The following is an 18,334-nucleotide window of genomic DNA, read 5'->3' on the forward strand; positions in this document are numbered from 1 at the left end:
TAACCCCCGCCTTCAGCGCCACAGCGATGCCCCGCCCTTCTCCTTCCCCTCTCCACCAATCGCCTTCGACGCCCACGCCCCCTCAACCGATCCCTGCGCCAGCAGGGGGCGGTGCTTGTCGCCAGGGCAACGCGGGCAGGGCGGATTGCCCGGATGTGGCTCGATCGCAACATGGCGGCGGCCGAGTGAGCTGCGGTGGGGGGGGCAGCGGCAACGTCGGGCCCGTGGTGAGCGGTGAGTGGGGCCCGGAGAGGGGCTGGGGGCGGGCGCCGGGAGGCAGCGGCTTTAAGCGAGTCCCGGTGGTAGACTGTGGGCTGTTGGGGTTTCCTTAGGGAATTCCCTCATGGAATTGCCTTGTGTTCCTGCAGCGTCTTACCCCGAGGATCCCGCGATGCTGCGCTGAGCTGGGAAGAGCCTCCCCTTCTGCACAGGTAGGAAACGGGGGGGAAGCTCTGGAAGTGTTTATCCCGGGCGTCCTTTGGGATCTTCCCGTGCGGGAGCAGGGGTGAGGCTCTTCCCCACGCTCAGGAGGGGGGAAGGCCGGGGGATAGGGGCCTCTTGGAGTCCTCCTCCCGCTGCTGCAGCATGGAAATGGGGGCACCCCCGTGCACTGGTGCCCGTAACCCGCTGGCTCCATGGAAATGGGGCTTTTCCCTCCCTCCAGCTCTTCGGGAAGAGTGGGATTCGTTCCTCGGTTCGGTTTTCCCTGTAACCCGTTGAGTTTGACCTCAAGGAGCCGGGGGGGGCTGCAGGGGTTCTGTGGGTGGGATCATCCCTAGCGGGAAAGGGGGGGTCCTGAGGGCACCCTCAGCTTTGGGAATAAACGGGGAAACACAAACAGGATTTAAAGCAAGGCCGAGGACTCGCTGCCCGTCGTTTGTCCCGGATCCTGGGGGCTTCCGGGGGGAATTCTGTTGGCTCTGGCGAGGATGAGGACAGGAGCTTGGGAAGAAGCTCGTCTCTATGAGGATGGGGGGACATTGGGTTGAATGGAGAAGTTTTGGATGCCCCATCCCTGGAATGCCCAAGGGCAGCTTGGAGCAACCTGCTCTATGGAAGCTGTCCCTGCCCATGGCTTGAGATGAGCTTTGAGGTCCTTTCCAACCCAGACCTGCCTGGCATTCCATGGAACCTTGCAATAGATGGGAAACTCCCGTCACCTCCGTTGTGGATTCCTCCTCTCGCTTCTTGCACAAGGGATTTGGATCCTTTCCTCCCGGCTGCTCTGAGGGCCCCGGAGCCCTTCGTCACCTTGGAGAAGCTGCAGGGAGTTGGGAGAAGAGCTGGGAGCTGATTCCCCAAGGCCCAGGGCTGGGAAGAGGCAGGATCCTATGGCATAGATCCAGCTGTCCCTCAGGGTTAACCTGCTGCCAAGCTGAAGCTCTGAAGTCCCAATTCCCGGAAGTTTTCCTTTGGGACAAGAGGATGAAAGCCACCGAGGCCCCTTTGCAGGGGTTCCTCAGGGCTTCACATGCTTTGCATTCCGGGATTCCTGTTCCACTCCGGTGGCTCAGCACAGGGATAACTCGGCACCGAATCCCTCCCAGCTCCTGCCACACCAGAGCCTCCTCCGGCTCCCATTCCTGGCTCCTGGAGCTCCCAGCCCTCTCCTGCTCCCCTTTGAGGCTGCCTCTCCCAAGGCTGGGTTGTGCAAAGCCGGCCGGGCCAGTCCAACCAGCGGCGCCCAGGAGCCTCCTTCCAGGCTTCCAGCTCTGGGGAATGGGGGAGCTCCGAAGGGCTGAGGAGGCGCTCACCGAACCAAAGGGGACGGGGTCTGAGTCTGTGCCGTTGAGATGGGAGCATGGAGTCATGGCGTGGGGTGAAAGGACCTTAAAGCTCCTCCGCTTCCAAGCCACAGGAATACTTTCCATGGAGCGGGTTGTTCCAGCCTGGCTTTGGGCACTGCCAGGGATGGGGCTTCCAAACCTTCCCCATTCATCCCAGTGTCCCACTGCTGTCTGACAGAGGACTTTCCTCCCAGTATCCCACCCAGGGCTTCCCGTTGGAGCTGTTCCTCCTCGTCCCATCCCGTGCCCAAAGCCCCTCTCCAGGTTTCCTGTAGCCCCTTGGGCAGCGTGGCTGGATTCTTCCAGCTCTTCCCTGCCCTTTCCCTCTCCTTCCTTCCTTGTTCCTGGTCTCCAGCCTCCCGGAGGCTGCTTTGTTCCAGCCTTTGCTGTCTCATTGCTTCCCGGCTCAAATCCACTCTGTTCCTGCTCACAGTTTCCTCTTTAACCCCCTCCCCACCTCCTCACTGGGATTTTCCTTCCCTCCCCCCTTTCCTGAACCCATTCCCACCTCATTCCTGGCCTCCCCGTGTAACAGGGCCCTGGCAAATGGCAGTTCCCTGTGGACTTGTTGGAATCTGGAGTGAGCTGGGGATCTGGGATGTGGATCCCAAACAACTTGGGATCGTATCCCGGTTCTGGTGAGAACGGAGCTGCAGGGGGGGGGATAGCCCTTTGGCAGGGGGGTAAAGGGCTTCGCAGCTGGAAGGAGCAGAAGGTTGTGGTGCTGGGAGGGAGATCCCTGGAGCCGGGAGGTGCTGGGAAGGATCCTGTTTGCTCCGGAGCTGGGTAACAGCAAGCACAGGAGATAAAGGGGCTGGAATGTGCCCGCCAGGAGGGAGGAACCTGGGGGAGACGCCGGCTGCTCCTTAACCCCTTCTTGCTGCTGCAGAGCCTCATCCCACTTCCCGAGCTCATCCCACTTCCAGAGCCTCATCCCACTTCCAGAGCCTCATCCCACTTCCCGAGCTCATCCCACTTCCAGAGCCTCATCCCACTTCCTGAGCTCATCCCACTTCCCAAGCTCATCCCAATTCCAGAGCCTCATCCCACTTCCAGAGTTCCATCCCACTTCCAGAACTCATCCCACTTCCAGAGCTCATCCCACCATCCAGAGCTCATCCCACTTCCAGAGCTTCATCCCACCATCCCAAACTCAGGAATCCCATGAAGCCATTGGCTGCACATCCACACACACAGCCCTGGGGTTAGGATTTCATGGAATCCTGGAATGCTTTGGGTTGGGAGGGACCCTTAAGCTCCTGTAGCTCCAGCCCCCAGGGGCATCTTCCGCTGGAGTAGGTTGCTCCAACCTGGTTTTGGGCACTGCAGGGATTTCCTGCATGGAGAAAGGGAATTGTATCGGGAACTGTTGAGTTTTCCACCAGGAAACCTGTAGGAAGCCGATTCCGGAGACTAAAAATGGAAGGAAACGGCCCCAGTGCCACCCAAAGGCAGGGAAAAGGGGGACGAATCCACAGCAGGATTCCAGCATCCCCGGATGCCGGGCTGGAAAACCAGGATTGCAGGACATGGAGCTGCTTTGGGAGCACTCTGGGGGCACTGAATCCTTCCCCTTGGCTCATGCCAGTGTCCAGAAGCTCCAACCTCATCCCAGTTGGAATACCCAGCACCCACAGGCTGGTTCTTCACCCTGGATGTGGTGGCTTCATCGAAAGCTCCTGAAACAATTCAATTCCCCCCCTCTGGAATTGTTGATTCACAGGGGGGTTCCCAACGCTCCCGGCTCTGGCAGGGCTGGATCCAGCCTGCACTTCCATGGGATAAACACATCCCATTGTACCGGCTGTGGGTGTTTACACCAGGAAAACCAGTGTGGATCCGCCCTGGGACATGGGCGCAGAGGGGCTGGAGAGGGTTCTGGGAGCTGGAGAGCTCAGAGGGGGGCTTCTGTGGGAGCCTGTAGGGACGGGATGAGGAAAAGCAGCTTCCAACGGGAAGAGTTGGATGGGATAATGGGAGGGAATCCCTCACTCGGAGGGTGGTAGGTGAATGGAGGAGGCTTGGCTGAAGCTTGGAGCAGCCTGCCCGGTAGAACCCTGCGCGCTGCATCCCTGGAGGCTCTCAAGGCACTTCCCAAGCCAACCCTTTCCACGATCCCAGGATTTGTTCTCCCTGTTCCCGGCCAGGTCCTCGCCATGTTCACCAAGAAGAAGAAGCGTTTGGAGATCTCGGCTCCCTCCAACTTTGAGCACCGCGTCCACACCGGCTATGACCAACACAAGCAGAAGTTCACGGGGCTGCCCCGGCAATGGCAGGGCCTCATCGAGGAGTCAGCCAAGCGCCCCAAGCCCCTGGTAGATCCCGTCTGCATCACCAGCATCCAGCACGCTTCCCAGAAGGTAGGAAGCTCCCTGGCTCCGCCATCGGGCCTCTTTGGGAAGGCTGCTGCCGGGGCTGGAAGGCCGAAGCGGGGTAGGTTTGGGCTCCTCGTCTTCTCGCGGTGTCGGGAGCAGGTTGGTCTCCAACGGGCACATCCAACCCATTCCCTGCTCCGTGCGGGACAAGGAGCAGCAGCAGGGGTGGAAGCTTCTCCCAGCAGCCAGAAAAACCCCAATGGCCACCAGGAGAGCACCAGCAAAGCCATGGCTGCCCCTTCCCCTCTCATCCCCATCCCCGTGTGTCCTCCAGCACACTCATGTTGCTTTGTTGGCCACCGGCTCTTTCCCACCTTCACCCTTGTGAGAGGCCTTGGTGGGAGGAGGAAGAGGAGGGGGATGAGGGCAGGGGAAGGCCTCTTCCTCCTCTTCCTCCTCAGTCTTTGGGGATGGGTTTGCTCCTCACCCCTCGCCGCCTCTAAGATCCCTTTCCAAGAGCTAGTCTCACACCCTTGGTCCCCACCTCCATCCTCCTCCACCAGCACCCAGGGCAGGAGCTTTGCTGGGGTTCATCCCCATAGCAGTCGCCCCAGCGTCTCCCCTCCCCATGTCCCCTCCGTGTGATCCATGTCCCCATCCCAACATTCCATTTTCATTCTTCATTTTTATTTTCTTCCCCCTTTTTTGTTTCCTTTGTGTCCGTCTCCGTCATTCCCGTCCCTCGTCCTCCTCCAAGACCATCGTCCGGGGCACCAAAGCCTCCAAGGACGGCTCCTTGACCTGGCTCCTGGATGAGTTTGAGAACATGTCCGTGTCCCGTTCCAATTCCCTGCGCAGGGACAGCCCCCCCTTCCCGCCCCGCCGCCACCAGCTTCATCAGGAGAACGGCCTCTCCCAAGGTCCAGCCTCAGCTCCAGCCCAAGAAGATGCCAGGAGGAGCAGGAAGAGCCGCCCCGGGGCCGGGAATGAGGTAGAACAGGGCAAGGAGAGACCCTGGGACAAGGAGGAGCCCCATGGCCAGCACCAGGCCCACCAGTGCCCCGCTCCCAAAGCCACTCCCGGCGGCCGCCCGCCTCCCGACTATCCCAAAGCACCCCTGGAGAGGGACTCCAAGCAGGAGCGGGTGCTGCGGCGGGAGCGCCCCGAAGCCGCTGAGAAGCGCCCCAAGTCCACCTTGGGGGCCGGTGGGAGCAGCCCCCCATCCCCCCGGGACAAGCGCCCACTCTCTGGGCCCAGTATCCGCACTCCTAACATTCCCATCTCGGAGGGGGTGATGAAAACAGCTCAACAGACCGGGCGGGCCTTCAACACCTACCCCCGGGCTGAGACTGACCCCGGCCCGCAGGTAACATGTCCTCCTGCCCCGAGGGGCTGCTCCTCCTCCTCCTCAAGCCACTGCTCTTCCTCCTCTTCCTACCTTAAGCCTGCTAAGAGTGGCTCTCTGGGGTGCTGGGCCTTATCTGGTTGAGTGTCTTCACTGAGGATCTACCTGGACTTCTGGTGACAGAGGCAGGATTTGGCTCCGTGGATAGGGGTTGGCTGGATGGTGGCGCTCCAGAGAGTTGTGGGCAGGGTCTTCATGGCCAAGTGGAGATCGGGCACGAGTGGTGGGCATCAGGGGTTGGGATTGGGAGCCAGGGCTTGGAATTGGATGGGTTTTCAGGTCCTTTCCAAGTCAAACCATCCCATGGTTCTATGGATGACACCAGGTTGGGTGGGAGCATTGAGCTGCTAGAGGGGCAGAAGCTCTGCAGAGGGGCATGGATCCATGGGATGAGGGTCCCTGATAGAGGTGTTTCAGTGCTGGAGTGAAGTTTAAAGCTCCAGTTCCAATCCACAGGGACCCCTTCCATAGAGTCGGTTGCTCCAGCCTGGCTTTGGACACTGCCAGGGATGGAGCATCCAGATCTTCTCCATCAACCCATCCCGGTGTCCCACCCCTGTCAGAGTGAAGAACTTCCTCCAGTGTCTCATCCAGCTCTTCCAGTTGGAAGTTTTCTTCCTTGTCCCATCCCTACCTGCCCTTGAAGGGCTTTCCCAGCTGGGTTGATCTATGCCCAGCATGGGCTGAAGCCACCACCCCCATCCTTGTCTCCGAAGCATCCAACCGCTCCTCCTCTTCCTCCCTCCTTCCCACCCTCTTCCCCCCGCTTGCTTTTGGGGCCAACCCTCACCTCCCTCCCCCCCGTCGCTGTTGGTGCTTGACACCTTCTCCATCTGCAGGCAGAGCAGCGACCAGGCCGACCGCAGGAGCTGGCCTCCAACGGCCCCAGCAGCGCCTCCCGAGCTCCAGCCCGCTCGACCCAGGAGACCCCCCCCCATCCCCACCTCACCCCCCACGCCTCTGACCCCCAGCTGGCCCGGCAGCCCCCCCCCGGCCCTGCGCCAGCGCCGCCAGCAGCAGGGGGACCTCAGCGGGAGCCCCAGCGCGTGTCCCACGAGCAGTTCCGGGCGGCACTTCAGATGGTGGTGGACCCCGGGGACCCTCGCACCTACCTGGACAACTTCATCAAGATCGGGGAGGGCTCCACCGGCGTGGTCTGCATTGCCACCGTGCGCAGCTCAGGCAGGCTGGTGGCCGTCAAGAAGATGGACCTGCGCAAGCAGCAGCGGCGCGAGCTGCTCTTCAACGAGGTGAGCCCCCAGGGTGGGCTCGAACACCCAGGGGTGCCCTCAGGCACCCAGGGGTGGGTTTGAACACCCAAGGGTGCCCTCAGACAGCCAGGAGCACGCAGGGATGGGTTTGAACACCCAAGAGTGCTCTCAGACACCCAGGAGCACCCAGAGGTGCGTTCTGGCACCCAGAGGTGGCTTCGAACACCCAAGGGTGCGCTTAAGACACGTGAGAGCACCCAAGGGTTTGCCTGAGTGCCCAAGGCTCTGTTCAGCCAAGGCTGTGAGCACTGAAGGGTGGTTTGGGGGCTCCCTCTGCAGGTGGTGATCATGAGGGACTACCAGCATGAGAACGTGGTGGAGATGTACAACAGCTACCTGGTGGGCGATGAGCTCTGGGTGGTCATGGAGTTCTTGGAAGGCGGCGCCTTGACCGACATCGTCACCCACACCAGGTACAGCCCCACGTCCCTCTCCCCACCTGCCCTTGAGGGTCTTTCCAATGTGCAGACACCAGCCCCGTCCTTGTCTCCAAAGCATCCGCCAGCTCTTCCTCCTCTCCCTCCCTCATTCCCACCGTGCTGACCACAACCTTCGCTCTTCCCTCTGCCACCACCTGGTGCCGTTGCCGGTCCTCTCCAACCTTCTCCATGCCCCAGGATGAGTGAGGAGCAGATCGCCGCCGTCTGCTTGGCCGTCCTGAAGGCGCTCTCTGTCCTGCATGCCCAAGGGGTCATCCACCGCGACATCAAGAGCGACTCCATCCTCCTGACACACGACGGGCGGGTGAGCAGGGCCCCCGGCACCCCAGGCTCTGGTGGTGACCTCACCCCTGTCCTCACGTCCTCCTTCCCTCCCCATTCCCAGGTGAAACTCTCCGACTTCGGGTTCTGCGCCCAAGTGAACAAGGAGGTGCCGCGCCGCAAGTCCCTGGTGGGGACACCCTATTGGATGGCACCGGAGCTCATCTCCCGCCTCCCCTATGGACCAGAGGTGGCCTTGGAGGGCTCAGGGTGGCTTTGGGAGGTCCTCACCCCCATGTTAACTCCACTTTGACCACATTCCCCCCACACTCTACAGGTGGACATCTGGTCCTTGGGCGTGATGGTCATTGAGATGGTTGATGGAGAGCCACCTTACTTCAATGAGCCACCCCTCAAGGCCATGAAGATGATCCGGGACAACCTGCCCCCCAAGCTTAAGAACATCCATAAGGTAATGGGGGGGGGACACCCCTCTAAGAGGCTTCCCATGATCTCTGGGGCACTGCTGACCACCTGCTCACCTTGTCCCTAGGTTTCTCCATCCCTCAAAGGCTTCCTGGACCGCATGCTGGTGCGGGACCCAGGCCACCGCGCCACGGCCACCGAGCTGCTGAAGCACCCATTCCTGGGCAAGGCAGGGCCCCCCTCGGCCATCGTCCCCCTCATGCGCCAGAACCGCCTGCGGTGAGGCCACCACCGCCACCATCCTCATCCTCACCATGCTGGGACGCTGCTTGGTGGCCCCTGGAACACACGTACTACTGAGGGAGGGGGCAAGCCCACTGTGAGCAGCCCCACTGCAGCTTTGGGGGGCCAGGGGGGGCCTCCTCAGCCTTGGGGAGCCATTGGGTGGAGGCCCCTAACTTCCTTCTTCTAAGCCCCACTTTTTTAGCCCCATCCACCCCTGTGGTGTCTCCGAAGTGGGGTGGGACAACCCCAAACTCCAACCCTATGGCCACACTACTGATTCAGGGGGTCCCTCACCCCAGATGTGGGGTTGGGTGTCTCCTCACCCCAAACATGGATCTTGGGGTTCCCCTAACCCCAAACCAGGTTCTTTGGGGGGTTTTGGGTGGGGTTTTTCCCCCCATTTTGTTTTTTAAAGCTATTTATATTGTCGTTTTGTAGCGCCACGATTTGGGGGGCCCCGGGGCCGGCACATGGGGGGGTCCCCCCAAGATTCCACATGTCCTTTTGGAGACAGCGCTGTGGCGAGTGACTTCTTTGGTGGGATGGACACGCGTGTTTGGTCACACACGTGTTGGGTCACGTGTGTGTGGAGCTGACAGACACGTGTCACGCCTTGTGGGGTGACGGGGGGGACCCCACTTCCCACCCCCCAATTCCCAGTAAGGGACTGGGGCGGCAGGAGCTGCTGGAGCTCTTTTATTGGTTGAGGTTGGGGTGGGTGGAGAGGGGGTGGCAGTGCCACGTCAACGCGTGTCAGCACATGTCAATGTGTGTCAACGCGTGTCAGCACATGCTGGCCGACAGCCGTTGACCCAATGGACTCACGGTGACCTGTTGGGTGTCTCAACCCACATTGCCTGATGTTGCCTCGGCTTGGCTGAGGTTGACTCACGTTGGCTTGTCTTGACCTGCATTGGCTTCGCTTGGCCTGCGTTGGCTCACAGAGCCTGCAGTGACTTGGGTTGCCCTGTGTTGACTCGTGGTGGCCCGTGTTGACCAGAGTTGCCCTTCATCAGCTTGTATTAGCTCAGATTGAGTTGGGTTGGTCTCGGTTGACTTGCATTGACCTGGGTTGACTTGGGTTGACCTTAGTTGACTTGGGTTGACCTGGGTTGACCTTCATTGACTTGGGTTGACCTGGGTTGACTTAGGTTGACCTTCGTTGACTTGGGTTCCCTTCACCACCCAGTGGTAGCCCCGCGCCTGCTCCTCAATTGCACGTGCAGTAGTAGGACTTGATGGCGTTATCCCAGTTGCTGAAGGTTCCCTGTTTCACCTCCCGCAACCGTGGCACCGTGCCGGCCTCGAACACCTTGGTGTTGCCCTTCTTCCCACTGCGGGACCACACGGTCAGCTGGCAGTTGATGCCCACCACCAGCGAGGAGATGCGCCCTGAGTAGCCCACGGGCATGTAGGGCACGTCGGAGCCGGGGTCCACCACCAGGGCTTTGCCGCCGCAGCAGTTGTCATAGTAGACGCTGTCGTCGGTGTAGAGCAGGGCGCAGACGCGGGTCCCATCGGCTGCCTGCAGGTTGGACGCGCCCGGGCACTGCCCTGCGGCCACGGTCACCAGTGCCACCAGCACCGTCACCAACAGCGCCGCCATGGCCACCGAGAGCCGGCACCGGCCCCGGCACTGCAGATATAGCCCCCGGCAAGGTCACAGCGGGGGGGGGGGGGGCGTGGGAAGGGGCCTGGCTGGGACCTCAACACCCATGGGAACAGGCGCACGTGTGGGGCCACCCCATGTGGGAAGGGTGCAGATGGGATCGCACGATCCCAACATCCACCCAATGGCATGGGGAGGGCCCCGGAGGTGGGGCGCGCCCCCCATTGTACACCCAATCCCATGGGAAGGGCTTTGGAGGTGTGGCACCCCCCCCAACGTGCACCCAATCCCATGGGAAGGGACCAGATGTGACCCCCCCAACACCTGCCCCTCACCTCGGCCTTGGCCTTGGGGAAACTGAGGCATAGAAGGGGGGGATGGGGGGGTATGTAAATGAGGGGGTAATTATGTCGGGAAGGGGGTGATCACAATTAGTGAAGGGAGGGGCATAACTGGTAATTGGAAGAGCGTTAATGCAGCCAGACGGGGGCAGTTATCCTGGGAGGGGTAATTAGCCTGGGATGGTAATTAACAGAGGCCAAAGCCTGGTGGTGTTGGGGGGGGCTGTTGGGGTTGGGTGTCCCGCTCCCAACCTCCTCCCCCTTATTTGCATATCAATTTGCCTATTTCCCCCTCCACCCCCCATATCAGTGGTCTCCTGGTAACACGGCTGGCACTAACCCCTCCCTCATTAGCATAACCCCTCCCTTCTGCGCCCACTTCACCCCTCTCATGGGTGGCTTCAAGGAGTTCATTTGCATGTTAATGAGCTCGTTTGCATGTGGCCGCTTCCGGACGGGTGGGGGAGCGGTAGAGGCGATTTTCTCGCATGAGGTTGAGCACTCCCTCCCCCCCCCCCCCCCCCCCCCCGCACTCTTCATATCAGATAGAGGGGACCCCCCGCCAAATTTATACCCCCGAGCACCATCCCCCCCCCATGGCACCCCCACAGAGAGAGCGGCTCCCCCACTTTTCGCACACAAAAGGTTTAATCCGGGGGGGAGGGGGCACAGGTTTTTAATGTAAAAACTTGTGTTCAACACGGAGGGGGCCCGGGGGGGGGGGGAGGGGCGGCTGGGGGGCAGGGTTTGAGGAGTCAAAGGGCAAAAGGGGGAGGGGAAATGGGGCTGAGGGGGGGGGGATCCAGACCAGCCAGATGGGAGCCCCCGGGGGAGAAGGGGACACGGGGGGGGTGGGGGACACCCGGGGACGTCCCCGGGACCCCCCAATGGGGTTGGGTTGGGGGGGGGGGCTGCGGGTCTCGTGTCATCTGTGCAGACATGTCAGTGGCGTGTGCGGGACCCCCAGGGGCCAAAGGCACCGCGTGTTGGGGGCGCACACGCGTGTTGGGGGCGCGGACACGCGTGTTGGGGCGCGCAGGGCTGGGGAGCCCACGGAGGGTGGGCACATGCGTGTTCGGGGCACACAGAGAGTCCCGGGGCATGGATCCCCTGTAGAGGCCCACGCACACGCGTCGGGGGCACACACACGTGTCACGGTGCCCACACGCATGTTGGGGAGTCTGGCACCCACCAGCACCCATGCGTGCAGCGGGGTCCTGGGGACGGCGGGGCTCCGGCACCCAAAGGTGCACCGAAGACACCCAAGACGGGGGGGGGTAAGACCGCAGGAGCCGGGTGGCCCCGCTCCCCCCGGCCCTCACACGGTGCTCTCCAGCACCCAGTGGGTGCTGCCGAAGCTCGGGCGCAGCGCGGGCGCCGCGTCCCCGCCCCGGTCGAGGCGCGGGAGGGAGCCGTGGCGTCGAGTCCGGGCGCGCCGCGGGAAGCTGTGGCTGCCCGAGCCCACGGCCAGGGGCGCCCCGAGGGGCACCGCGACCGCGGCCGCCGCCCCCGCGGGCGGCTCCGGCTCCGGCTCCGGCTCCGGGCTCCGGTGCGCGCCGTTGGTCTGGGAGCAGGCGCTGGTGAGGGCCGGGAGGCGCCGCGAGGCCGCGGCCGCCTTGTAGCGCGCGGTGAGGATGAGGATGAAGAGCAGCACGGAGGCGGCGATGGCGGCGCCGATGACGATGATGGCGGTGCCGCCCAGGAAGTGCGCCCGCGGCAGCGCGGCGCAGCCCGGCGGGGACGCGGGGCTCGCGGCGGCGGTGCTGAAGCGGACGCAGCCCAGCGGGTGCGTGAGGGGCGGGGCCGCGCCCTGCAGCGCCGCCACGCAGAGCTCGTACTCGCGGCCCGCGGCCAGGTCCCGCAGCGTGAAGCTGCGGCTGGAGGGAGGCAGGAGCCTGCGGGGGGAGACGGGAGCGGGGAGCGTGGGGGTACGCACGGGCGCTCACAGGGAGAGAGGCAGAGACGGAGACAGAGACACAGAGACATGGACACAGAGACACACAGGGACATGGACATAGAGAGACACAGAGAGACATAGAGACAGACACAGAGATATGGACAGAGAGACATAGAGACAGAGACACAGAGATATGGACAGAGAGACATAGAGACAGAGACACAGAGATAGAGAGACACAGACAGAGACACAGAGACATGGACATAGAGACACACAGAGACATGGACACAGAGAGACACAGAGAGACATAGAGACAGACACAGAGACATGGACAGAGAGACATAGAGACAGAGACACAGAGATAGAGAGAGACAGACAGAGACACAGAGACATGGACACAGAGACACACAGAGACATGGACATAGAGAGACACAGAGAGACATAGAGACAGACACAGAGATATGGACAGAGAGACATAGAGACAGAGACACAGAGATAGAGAGAGACACAGACAGAGACACAGAGACATGGACGTAGATACAGAGAGACACAGAGACATGGACAGAGACACGGACACAGAGACACAGGGAGAGACAGAGACATAGACATAGGGACATGGAGAGACAGAGAGACACAGAGATATAGAGAGACACAGACATAGGGACACATACAGAGAGACAGAGACAGACATAGAGACACGTAGGGACACAGAGAGAAACATAGACACAGAGATATAGAGAGACATAGGCAGAGACACATAGGAACACATAGAGACACAGGGAGACAGAGACATAGACATAGAGACACATAGAGAGACAGCGATATAGAGAGACAGACATAGAGACACAGAGAGAGACATACAGAGACAGAGAGATAGAGAGACACAGACATGGAGAGACATAGAGACAAGACATAGAGACACAGAGAGAGACAGAGACAGAGAGACTGAGAGAGACACAAAGAGAAACAGAGACACAGAGAAACACAGAGACATAGAGACACAGAGAGACACATAGAGACATAGAGAGACAGAGAGAGACATGGAGAGACATAGAGAGAGACAAGACAGACATAGAGACATACAGAGACAGAGAGACACAGACATGGAGAGACAGAGACACAGAGAGACATAGACAGACACAGAGAGACAGACATAGAGAGACACATGGAGACACAGAGAGACAAAGAGACATAGAGACACAAAGAGAGACAGAGATATAGAGAGACAGACATATGGAGACATACAGAAACACAGAGACAGAAACACATAGAGGCACATGGAGACATATAGAGGCACATAGACAGAGACACATAGAGACATACAGACCATCCATAGGGCGTTCATACACAGAGCACCCAGAGAGCATCCATAGAGCACAAATAGAGCACACATAGAGCATCCACAGAGCACACAGAACATCCATCCATAGAGCATCCGTAGAGCATCCACAGAGCACCCATAGAGCACAGAGCACACATAGAGCATCCATAGAGCACACATAGAGCACACATAGAGCATCCATAGAGCACACAGAACATCCATCCATAGAGCATCCACAGAGCACCCATAGAGCACACATAGAGCATCCACAGAGCACATAGAACATCCATCCATAGAGCATCCATAGAGCATCCACAGAGCACCCACAGAGCACAAATAGAGCACACATAGAGCATCCATAGAGCACACATAGAGCATCCACAGAGCACACATAGAGCATCCACAGAGCATCCATAGAGCACACATAGAGCATCCATAGAGCACACGTAGAGCATCCACAGAGCATCCATAGAGCACACATAGAGCATCCATAGAGCACACGTAGAGCATCCACAGAGCATCCATAGAGCACACATAGAGCATCCATAGAGCACAAATAGAGCACACATAGAGCATCCATAGAGCACACATAGAGCATCCACAGAGCATCCATAGAGCACACATAGAGCATCCATAGAGCACACAGAACATCCATCCATAGAGCATCCACAGAGCACCCATAGAGCACACATAGAGCATCCACAGAGCACCCATAGAGCACACATAGAGCATCCACAGAGCACATAGAACATCCATCCATAGAGCATCCATAGAGCACACATAGAGCATCCACAGAGCACCCATAGAGCACACATAGAGCATCCACAGAGCACACAGAACATCCATCCATAGAGCATCCATAGAGCACACGTAGAGCATCCATAGAGCACACATAGAGCATCCATAGAGCACAAATAGAGCACACACAGAGCATCCATAGAGCATCCACAGAGCATCCATAGAGCACACATAGAGCATCCACAGAGCACACATAGAGCATCCATAGAGGACACATAGAGCATACATAGAGCACACATAGAACATCCATACAGCACACATAGAACATCCACAGAACACACATAGAGCACCCATAGAGCACCCAGAGAGCACCCACAGGTCATCCACAGAGCATCCATAGAGCACACATAGAGCATCCATAGAATACACACAGAGCACACACAGAGCATCCACAGAGCATCCATAGAGCACACATAGAGTATCCATAGAGCGTCCATAGAGCACACATAGAGCACACATAGAGCATCCATAGAGCACACACAGAGCATCCACAGAGCACACAAAGCCCCCCCGGGGTCACCCAGAACAAGCCAGAGACCCTAGTGTCCCTTCAGTCCCTCCCAACCCCCTCAGGAGCCCCCCAGGACTCTCCTGAACTCCTCAGGGCTCCACAACCCCCCCAAGGACCCCCGAAAACCCCTCCTGAACCCCCCCAAACATGCTCAAACCCCCCCATGGCTGCCCCCAGACCCTCAGGCCAACCCCTTGGGCCCCCCCAGGACCACCCATACCCCCTGCACCCCCCCTCCTGTACCTGTAGACGGGCGCCTCGTCCCCAGAGCTGTTGTACTGGATCTGGAAGACGCGGACGCCGGGCACATGGCGCTGCGGCAGCCACCGGATCCGTGCCGACGCCGCCGTCACCTCGGCCGCCACCACGCGCCGCTCACCCGGCGCCCGGGTCTCGTTGCCCCCGGCCCGCGCCATGTCCGAGGCGCCGGGTCCCACCGCGGCAGCACCACCGGCACCGTCATCGCCAGCGTCGCCGTGAGGCACCGGGAGCGGCAGAACCGCCACGGCCACGCGCGCGGCCGCCTCGCCGGCAGCGTTGGAGGCCACGCAGGTGAAGGCGCCGTGGTCCCCAAGCGTGGCCACGCGCAGTTCCAAGGTGCCATCTTGCCCCACGGCGCGGCGAGACCCGTTCTGCACCAAGCGCCCGTCCGGCCCCAGCCAATGCAGCGCCGGTGGCGGGTCCCCCCCGGCGGCGCACACCAGCGTCAGGGGCTGCCCCTCGATGACGGCGGGCGGATGTGCGGCCGCAGCGGCAATGGCGGGCGCGCTGCACGTCAGCTCCTCCTCGGGCACTGCCCACAGCAGGCGCCCGGCCAGCGGCGCCGGCGAGGCGCAGCTCTCCAGCCGGTCCGGTTGCGCCAGGCGGCGCAGCCAAAGCAGCTCGCAGTTGCAATGGAGCGGGTTCCCCCCCGCTGCCAACGTGGGGCCCGGCGGCCCCGGCACCGGCGGCAGCGCGCGGAGCCGGTTGGCGGTGAGGTCCAGGCGCGCCAAGCGCGGCAACCGCGCCACAGTGCCGGCGGGGATGCGCTCCAGGAGGTTGTGGTCCAGCGTGAGCGTGGCCAAGCTGGCCATGGAGGCCACGGCATCCCAGGGCAGCGCCGGGAGGTTGTTGTGGGACAGGTCCAGGTCCTCCACGGTGGCGGCGAAGGCGGCAAAGGCGGCCGGCTCGATGGCGGCCAACTGGTTGTTGGCCAGGATGAGGTGGCGCAGGTTGGCCAGGCCGCGGAGCTGGGCACCGCTCAACGCCGGCAGCCGGTTGCCGTCGAGGTGGAGGGCACGGAGGGCGCGGAGGTCGGCGAAGGCACCGGGCGCCAGGCGGCGGAGGCCGTTGCGGGACAGTGTCAGGTGCACGAGGCTGCTCATGTTGGCAAAGTCGGAGCGGCCGACGGCGCCGATGAAGTTGTCCGCCAAGCGCAGCTCCACGGCGCCGCGGTCCAGCAGCGGCGGCACCGCCAGCAGCCCCGTGCGGGCGCAAAGCAGTGTGGGGCTCGGCGCTGCCGCGGGGCACAGGCAGCGGGGGGGGCAGCGTGGGGGCCCCCCCGCCACTGCCCCCAGCACCACCAGCGGCACCAGCAGCTTCGCCATCCTGCGCCCCGCGGCACCTGTGGGGAGAGCGGGGGGGGGGGCAGGGTCAGGCGTGGGGCGGATGTGGGGCAGGATGGGGCTTGTGGGGTGCAGGGGGGGTGATAGGGCAGGATGGGGCTTGTGGGGCACGGGGCGGGCAAGGGGGCAGGATGGGGCTTGTCGGGTGCAGGGGGGGCAATGGCGCAGGATGGGGCTTGTGGGGCACGGGGCGGGCAAGGGGGCAGGATGGGGCTTGTCGGGTGCAGGGGGGATGGGGCAGGGTGGGGCTCATGGGGTGCAGGGGGGGCAATGGGGTGCAGGATGGGGCTTGTGGGGTGCAGGGGGGGCAATGGGGCAGGATGGGGCTTGTGGGGTGCAGGGGGGGCAATGGGGCAGGATGGGGCTTGTGGGGTGCAGGGGGAGCAGTGGGGGAGGATGGGGCTCGTGGGGTGCAGGGGGAGGCGATGGGGCTGAGCATCCCCACCCACTCCTGTGTGATCCCGGGTGCCCCTGTGAGCTTCCATGCCCAGGAGACCCCATGTGTTCCGTGTTGTCCCATGCACCCCGTGACATCCTGGGAGATCCTGTGTAATCCTGTATGATCCCATGTGTTCCCATGCAGCCCATGCCATCCTACATGATCCCGTGTGCTCCCATGTGGTCCCGTGTATCCCATGACATCCCAGGAGATCCCATGTAATCCCACATGATCCCATGTGATCCCGTGTCCCCGCATGTCCCATAGGATCCCATGTGTCCCCCTGTGACCTCTCACCTCCTCTCAAGGCTCCATCCTGGTCCCTTCTGGGCGTCGCCGCAGGGCCTGTGGGAGCAGATGGACCAGTACAGACCAGTACGGACCAGTACAGACCAGTACGGACCAGTACAGACCAGTATGGACCAGTACGGACCCACCAGTATGGACCAGTATGGACACACCAGTGCAGACCAGTATGGACCCACCAGTACAGACCTGAATGGCCCAGTCCAGCCCAATATGGCTCCATGCACCGCAGTACATCTCAGTCCAGTCCAGTGCAGCCCAGTACAACCCAGTCCAGCCCAGTACAACCCAGTATCACCTGGTAATACTCTTCATGGCACATTACAGTCTAACAAGGCCAAGCACAGCCTAATACAGCCCAGTGCAGACCAGTATGGCCCAGTAGAGCCCAGCGCAGAGGGGTACAGCCCAGTAAGCAAGTGCATGGCCCAGGATAGCCAGTTACAACCCAGTACAGCCCCAGTATGAGAGCACACAGCCCAGTACGGCCCAATATGAAAGCACATGGCCCAGTACAGCCCAGTACAGCCCATTACGGCCCAGTGCAGCCCAGTTCCCCCTCCCATACCTGGGGTTCAGCCCACGGACGTTCCCATCGCAGCTCCAGGGGGGGGAAAGGGCCCGGTTCAGGCCCCGCCCCGCGGGGGGACCATGGCCGGGATGGGGGGGACCCGGATACCGGGATCGGGGTGGGGGAACCGGGATACAGGGATGGGGGACACCGGGATATCAGGGTATGGGGGGGGGGGGGGGGGGGGGCACCGGGATATCGGGATCGGGACAGAGGGGAACCGGAATACAGGGATCGTGATGGTGATGGCGGGGGGGGCCACCGGGATACGGGGATGGGGATGCGGTGGGGGGGAGAAGCGGGGGTTACCGGAGCGTACCGGGATGCAGGGATGGGGACCGGGATGCTGAGGGGGGCACCGAGATGCCGGGACCGGGATGCCGGGGGGGTACCGGGGGTCGGGATCGTGGCGGGGGATGCCGGGATCGGGGCACCGGGATGCAGGGATGGGCGCCGGGATGCGGGGAGCGGGGGGGGAGGGTTCCGGGATCGGGTGCTGGGGAGGGGCACCGGCTGTTACCGGGGGGTCCCCGCGGGGTCCCGGGCGGGTCCCGGTGCAGCCCCGCTCCCGCCGGTCCAGGCCGCCGCCGCCGCCGCCGCTGGAGCCGCAGAAGCCGCCGGGGCGGGGCCGGGGGGGCGGAGCCGCGGACGCGGCGGGGCCCGGAGCTACCGGTACCTCGGGCCGTTACCGGGGCTGGGGCACGCTGGGGACAATGGGGGACAATGGGGATACTGGGGACACCGGCT

At 61.8% G+C, this 18,334-nt stretch overlaps 3 protein-coding genes across 11 annotated transcripts; 1 reads left to right on the forward strand and 2 right to left on the reverse strand.

Annotated features, from left to right (window-relative positions):
* Positions 1 to 11: 11 nt before the first annotated feature.
* PAK4 (p21 (RAC1) activated kinase 4) lies at positions 12 to 8,701 on the forward strand. 6 transcript variants are annotated; one of them, XM_065664343.1, is made up of 10 exons: positions 12 to 227; positions 369 to 431; positions 3,935 to 4,147; positions 4,860 to 5,468; positions 6,347 to 6,757; positions 7,058 to 7,191; positions 7,396 to 7,522; positions 7,604 to 7,729; positions 7,817 to 7,951; positions 8,033 to 8,701. In XM_065664343.1, exons 1-10 carry the CDS (start codon positions 27 to 29, stop codon positions 8,186 to 8,188), a joined length of 2,175 nt encoding a protein of 724 aa, XP_065520415.1. In that variant the 5' UTR covers positions 12 to 26; the 3' UTR covers positions 8,189 to 8,701. The 6 variants fall into 6 exon arrangements, with proteins under 6 accessions (XP_065520415.1, XP_065520418.1, XP_065520414.1 ...); XM_065664346.1 differs by having other exon boundaries at positions 4,860 to 5,093; XM_065664342.1 differs by having other exon boundaries at positions 7,396 to 7,729.
* Positions 8,702 to 9,342: 641 nt separating this feature from the next.
* On the reverse strand, positions 9,343 to 9,796 carry SYCN (syncollin). The gene has a single exon (XM_065664358.1). It carries the CDS (start codon positions 9,794 to 9,796, stop codon positions 9,401 to 9,403), a length of 396 nt encoding a protein of 131 aa, XP_065520430.1. The 3' UTR covers positions 9,343 to 9,400.
* A 1,577-nt stretch (positions 9,797 to 11,373) lies between these two features.
* LRFN1 (leucine rich repeat and fibronectin type III domain containing 1) lies at positions 11,374 to 18,205 on the reverse strand. Of its 4 annotated transcripts, none has more exons than XM_065664339.1 (5): positions 18,108 to 18,205; positions 17,585 to 17,617; positions 17,008 to 17,055; positions 14,911 to 16,270; positions 11,374 to 12,035 (listed from the first exon to the last, which is right to left on the reverse strand). In XM_065664339.1, exons 4-5 carry the CDS (start codon positions 16,251 to 16,253, stop codon positions 11,459 to 11,461), a joined length of 1,920 nt encoding a protein of 639 aa, XP_065520411.1. In that variant the 5' UTR covers positions 16,254 to 16,270; positions 17,008 to 17,055; positions 17,585 to 17,617; positions 18,108 to 18,205; the 3' UTR covers positions 11,374 to 11,458. The 4 variants fall into 4 exon arrangements, with proteins under 4 accessions (XP_065520411.1, XP_065520409.1, XP_065520412.1 ...); XM_065664337.1 differs by adding an exon at positions 17,206 to 17,314 and having other exon boundaries at positions 17,585 to 18,205; XM_065664340.1 differs by lacking the exon at positions 17,585 to 17,617.
* Between the last annotated feature and the right edge of the window lie 129 nt (positions 18,206 to 18,334).

Source organism: Lathamus discolor, unplaced genomic scaffold (assembly GCF_037157495.1).
Source record: "Lathamus discolor isolate bLatDis1 unplaced genomic scaffold, bLatDis1.hap1 Scaffold_144, whole genome shotgun sequence".
Taxonomy (NCBI): Eukaryota; Metazoa; Chordata; class Aves; order Psittaciformes; family Psittacidae; genus Lathamus; species Lathamus discolor.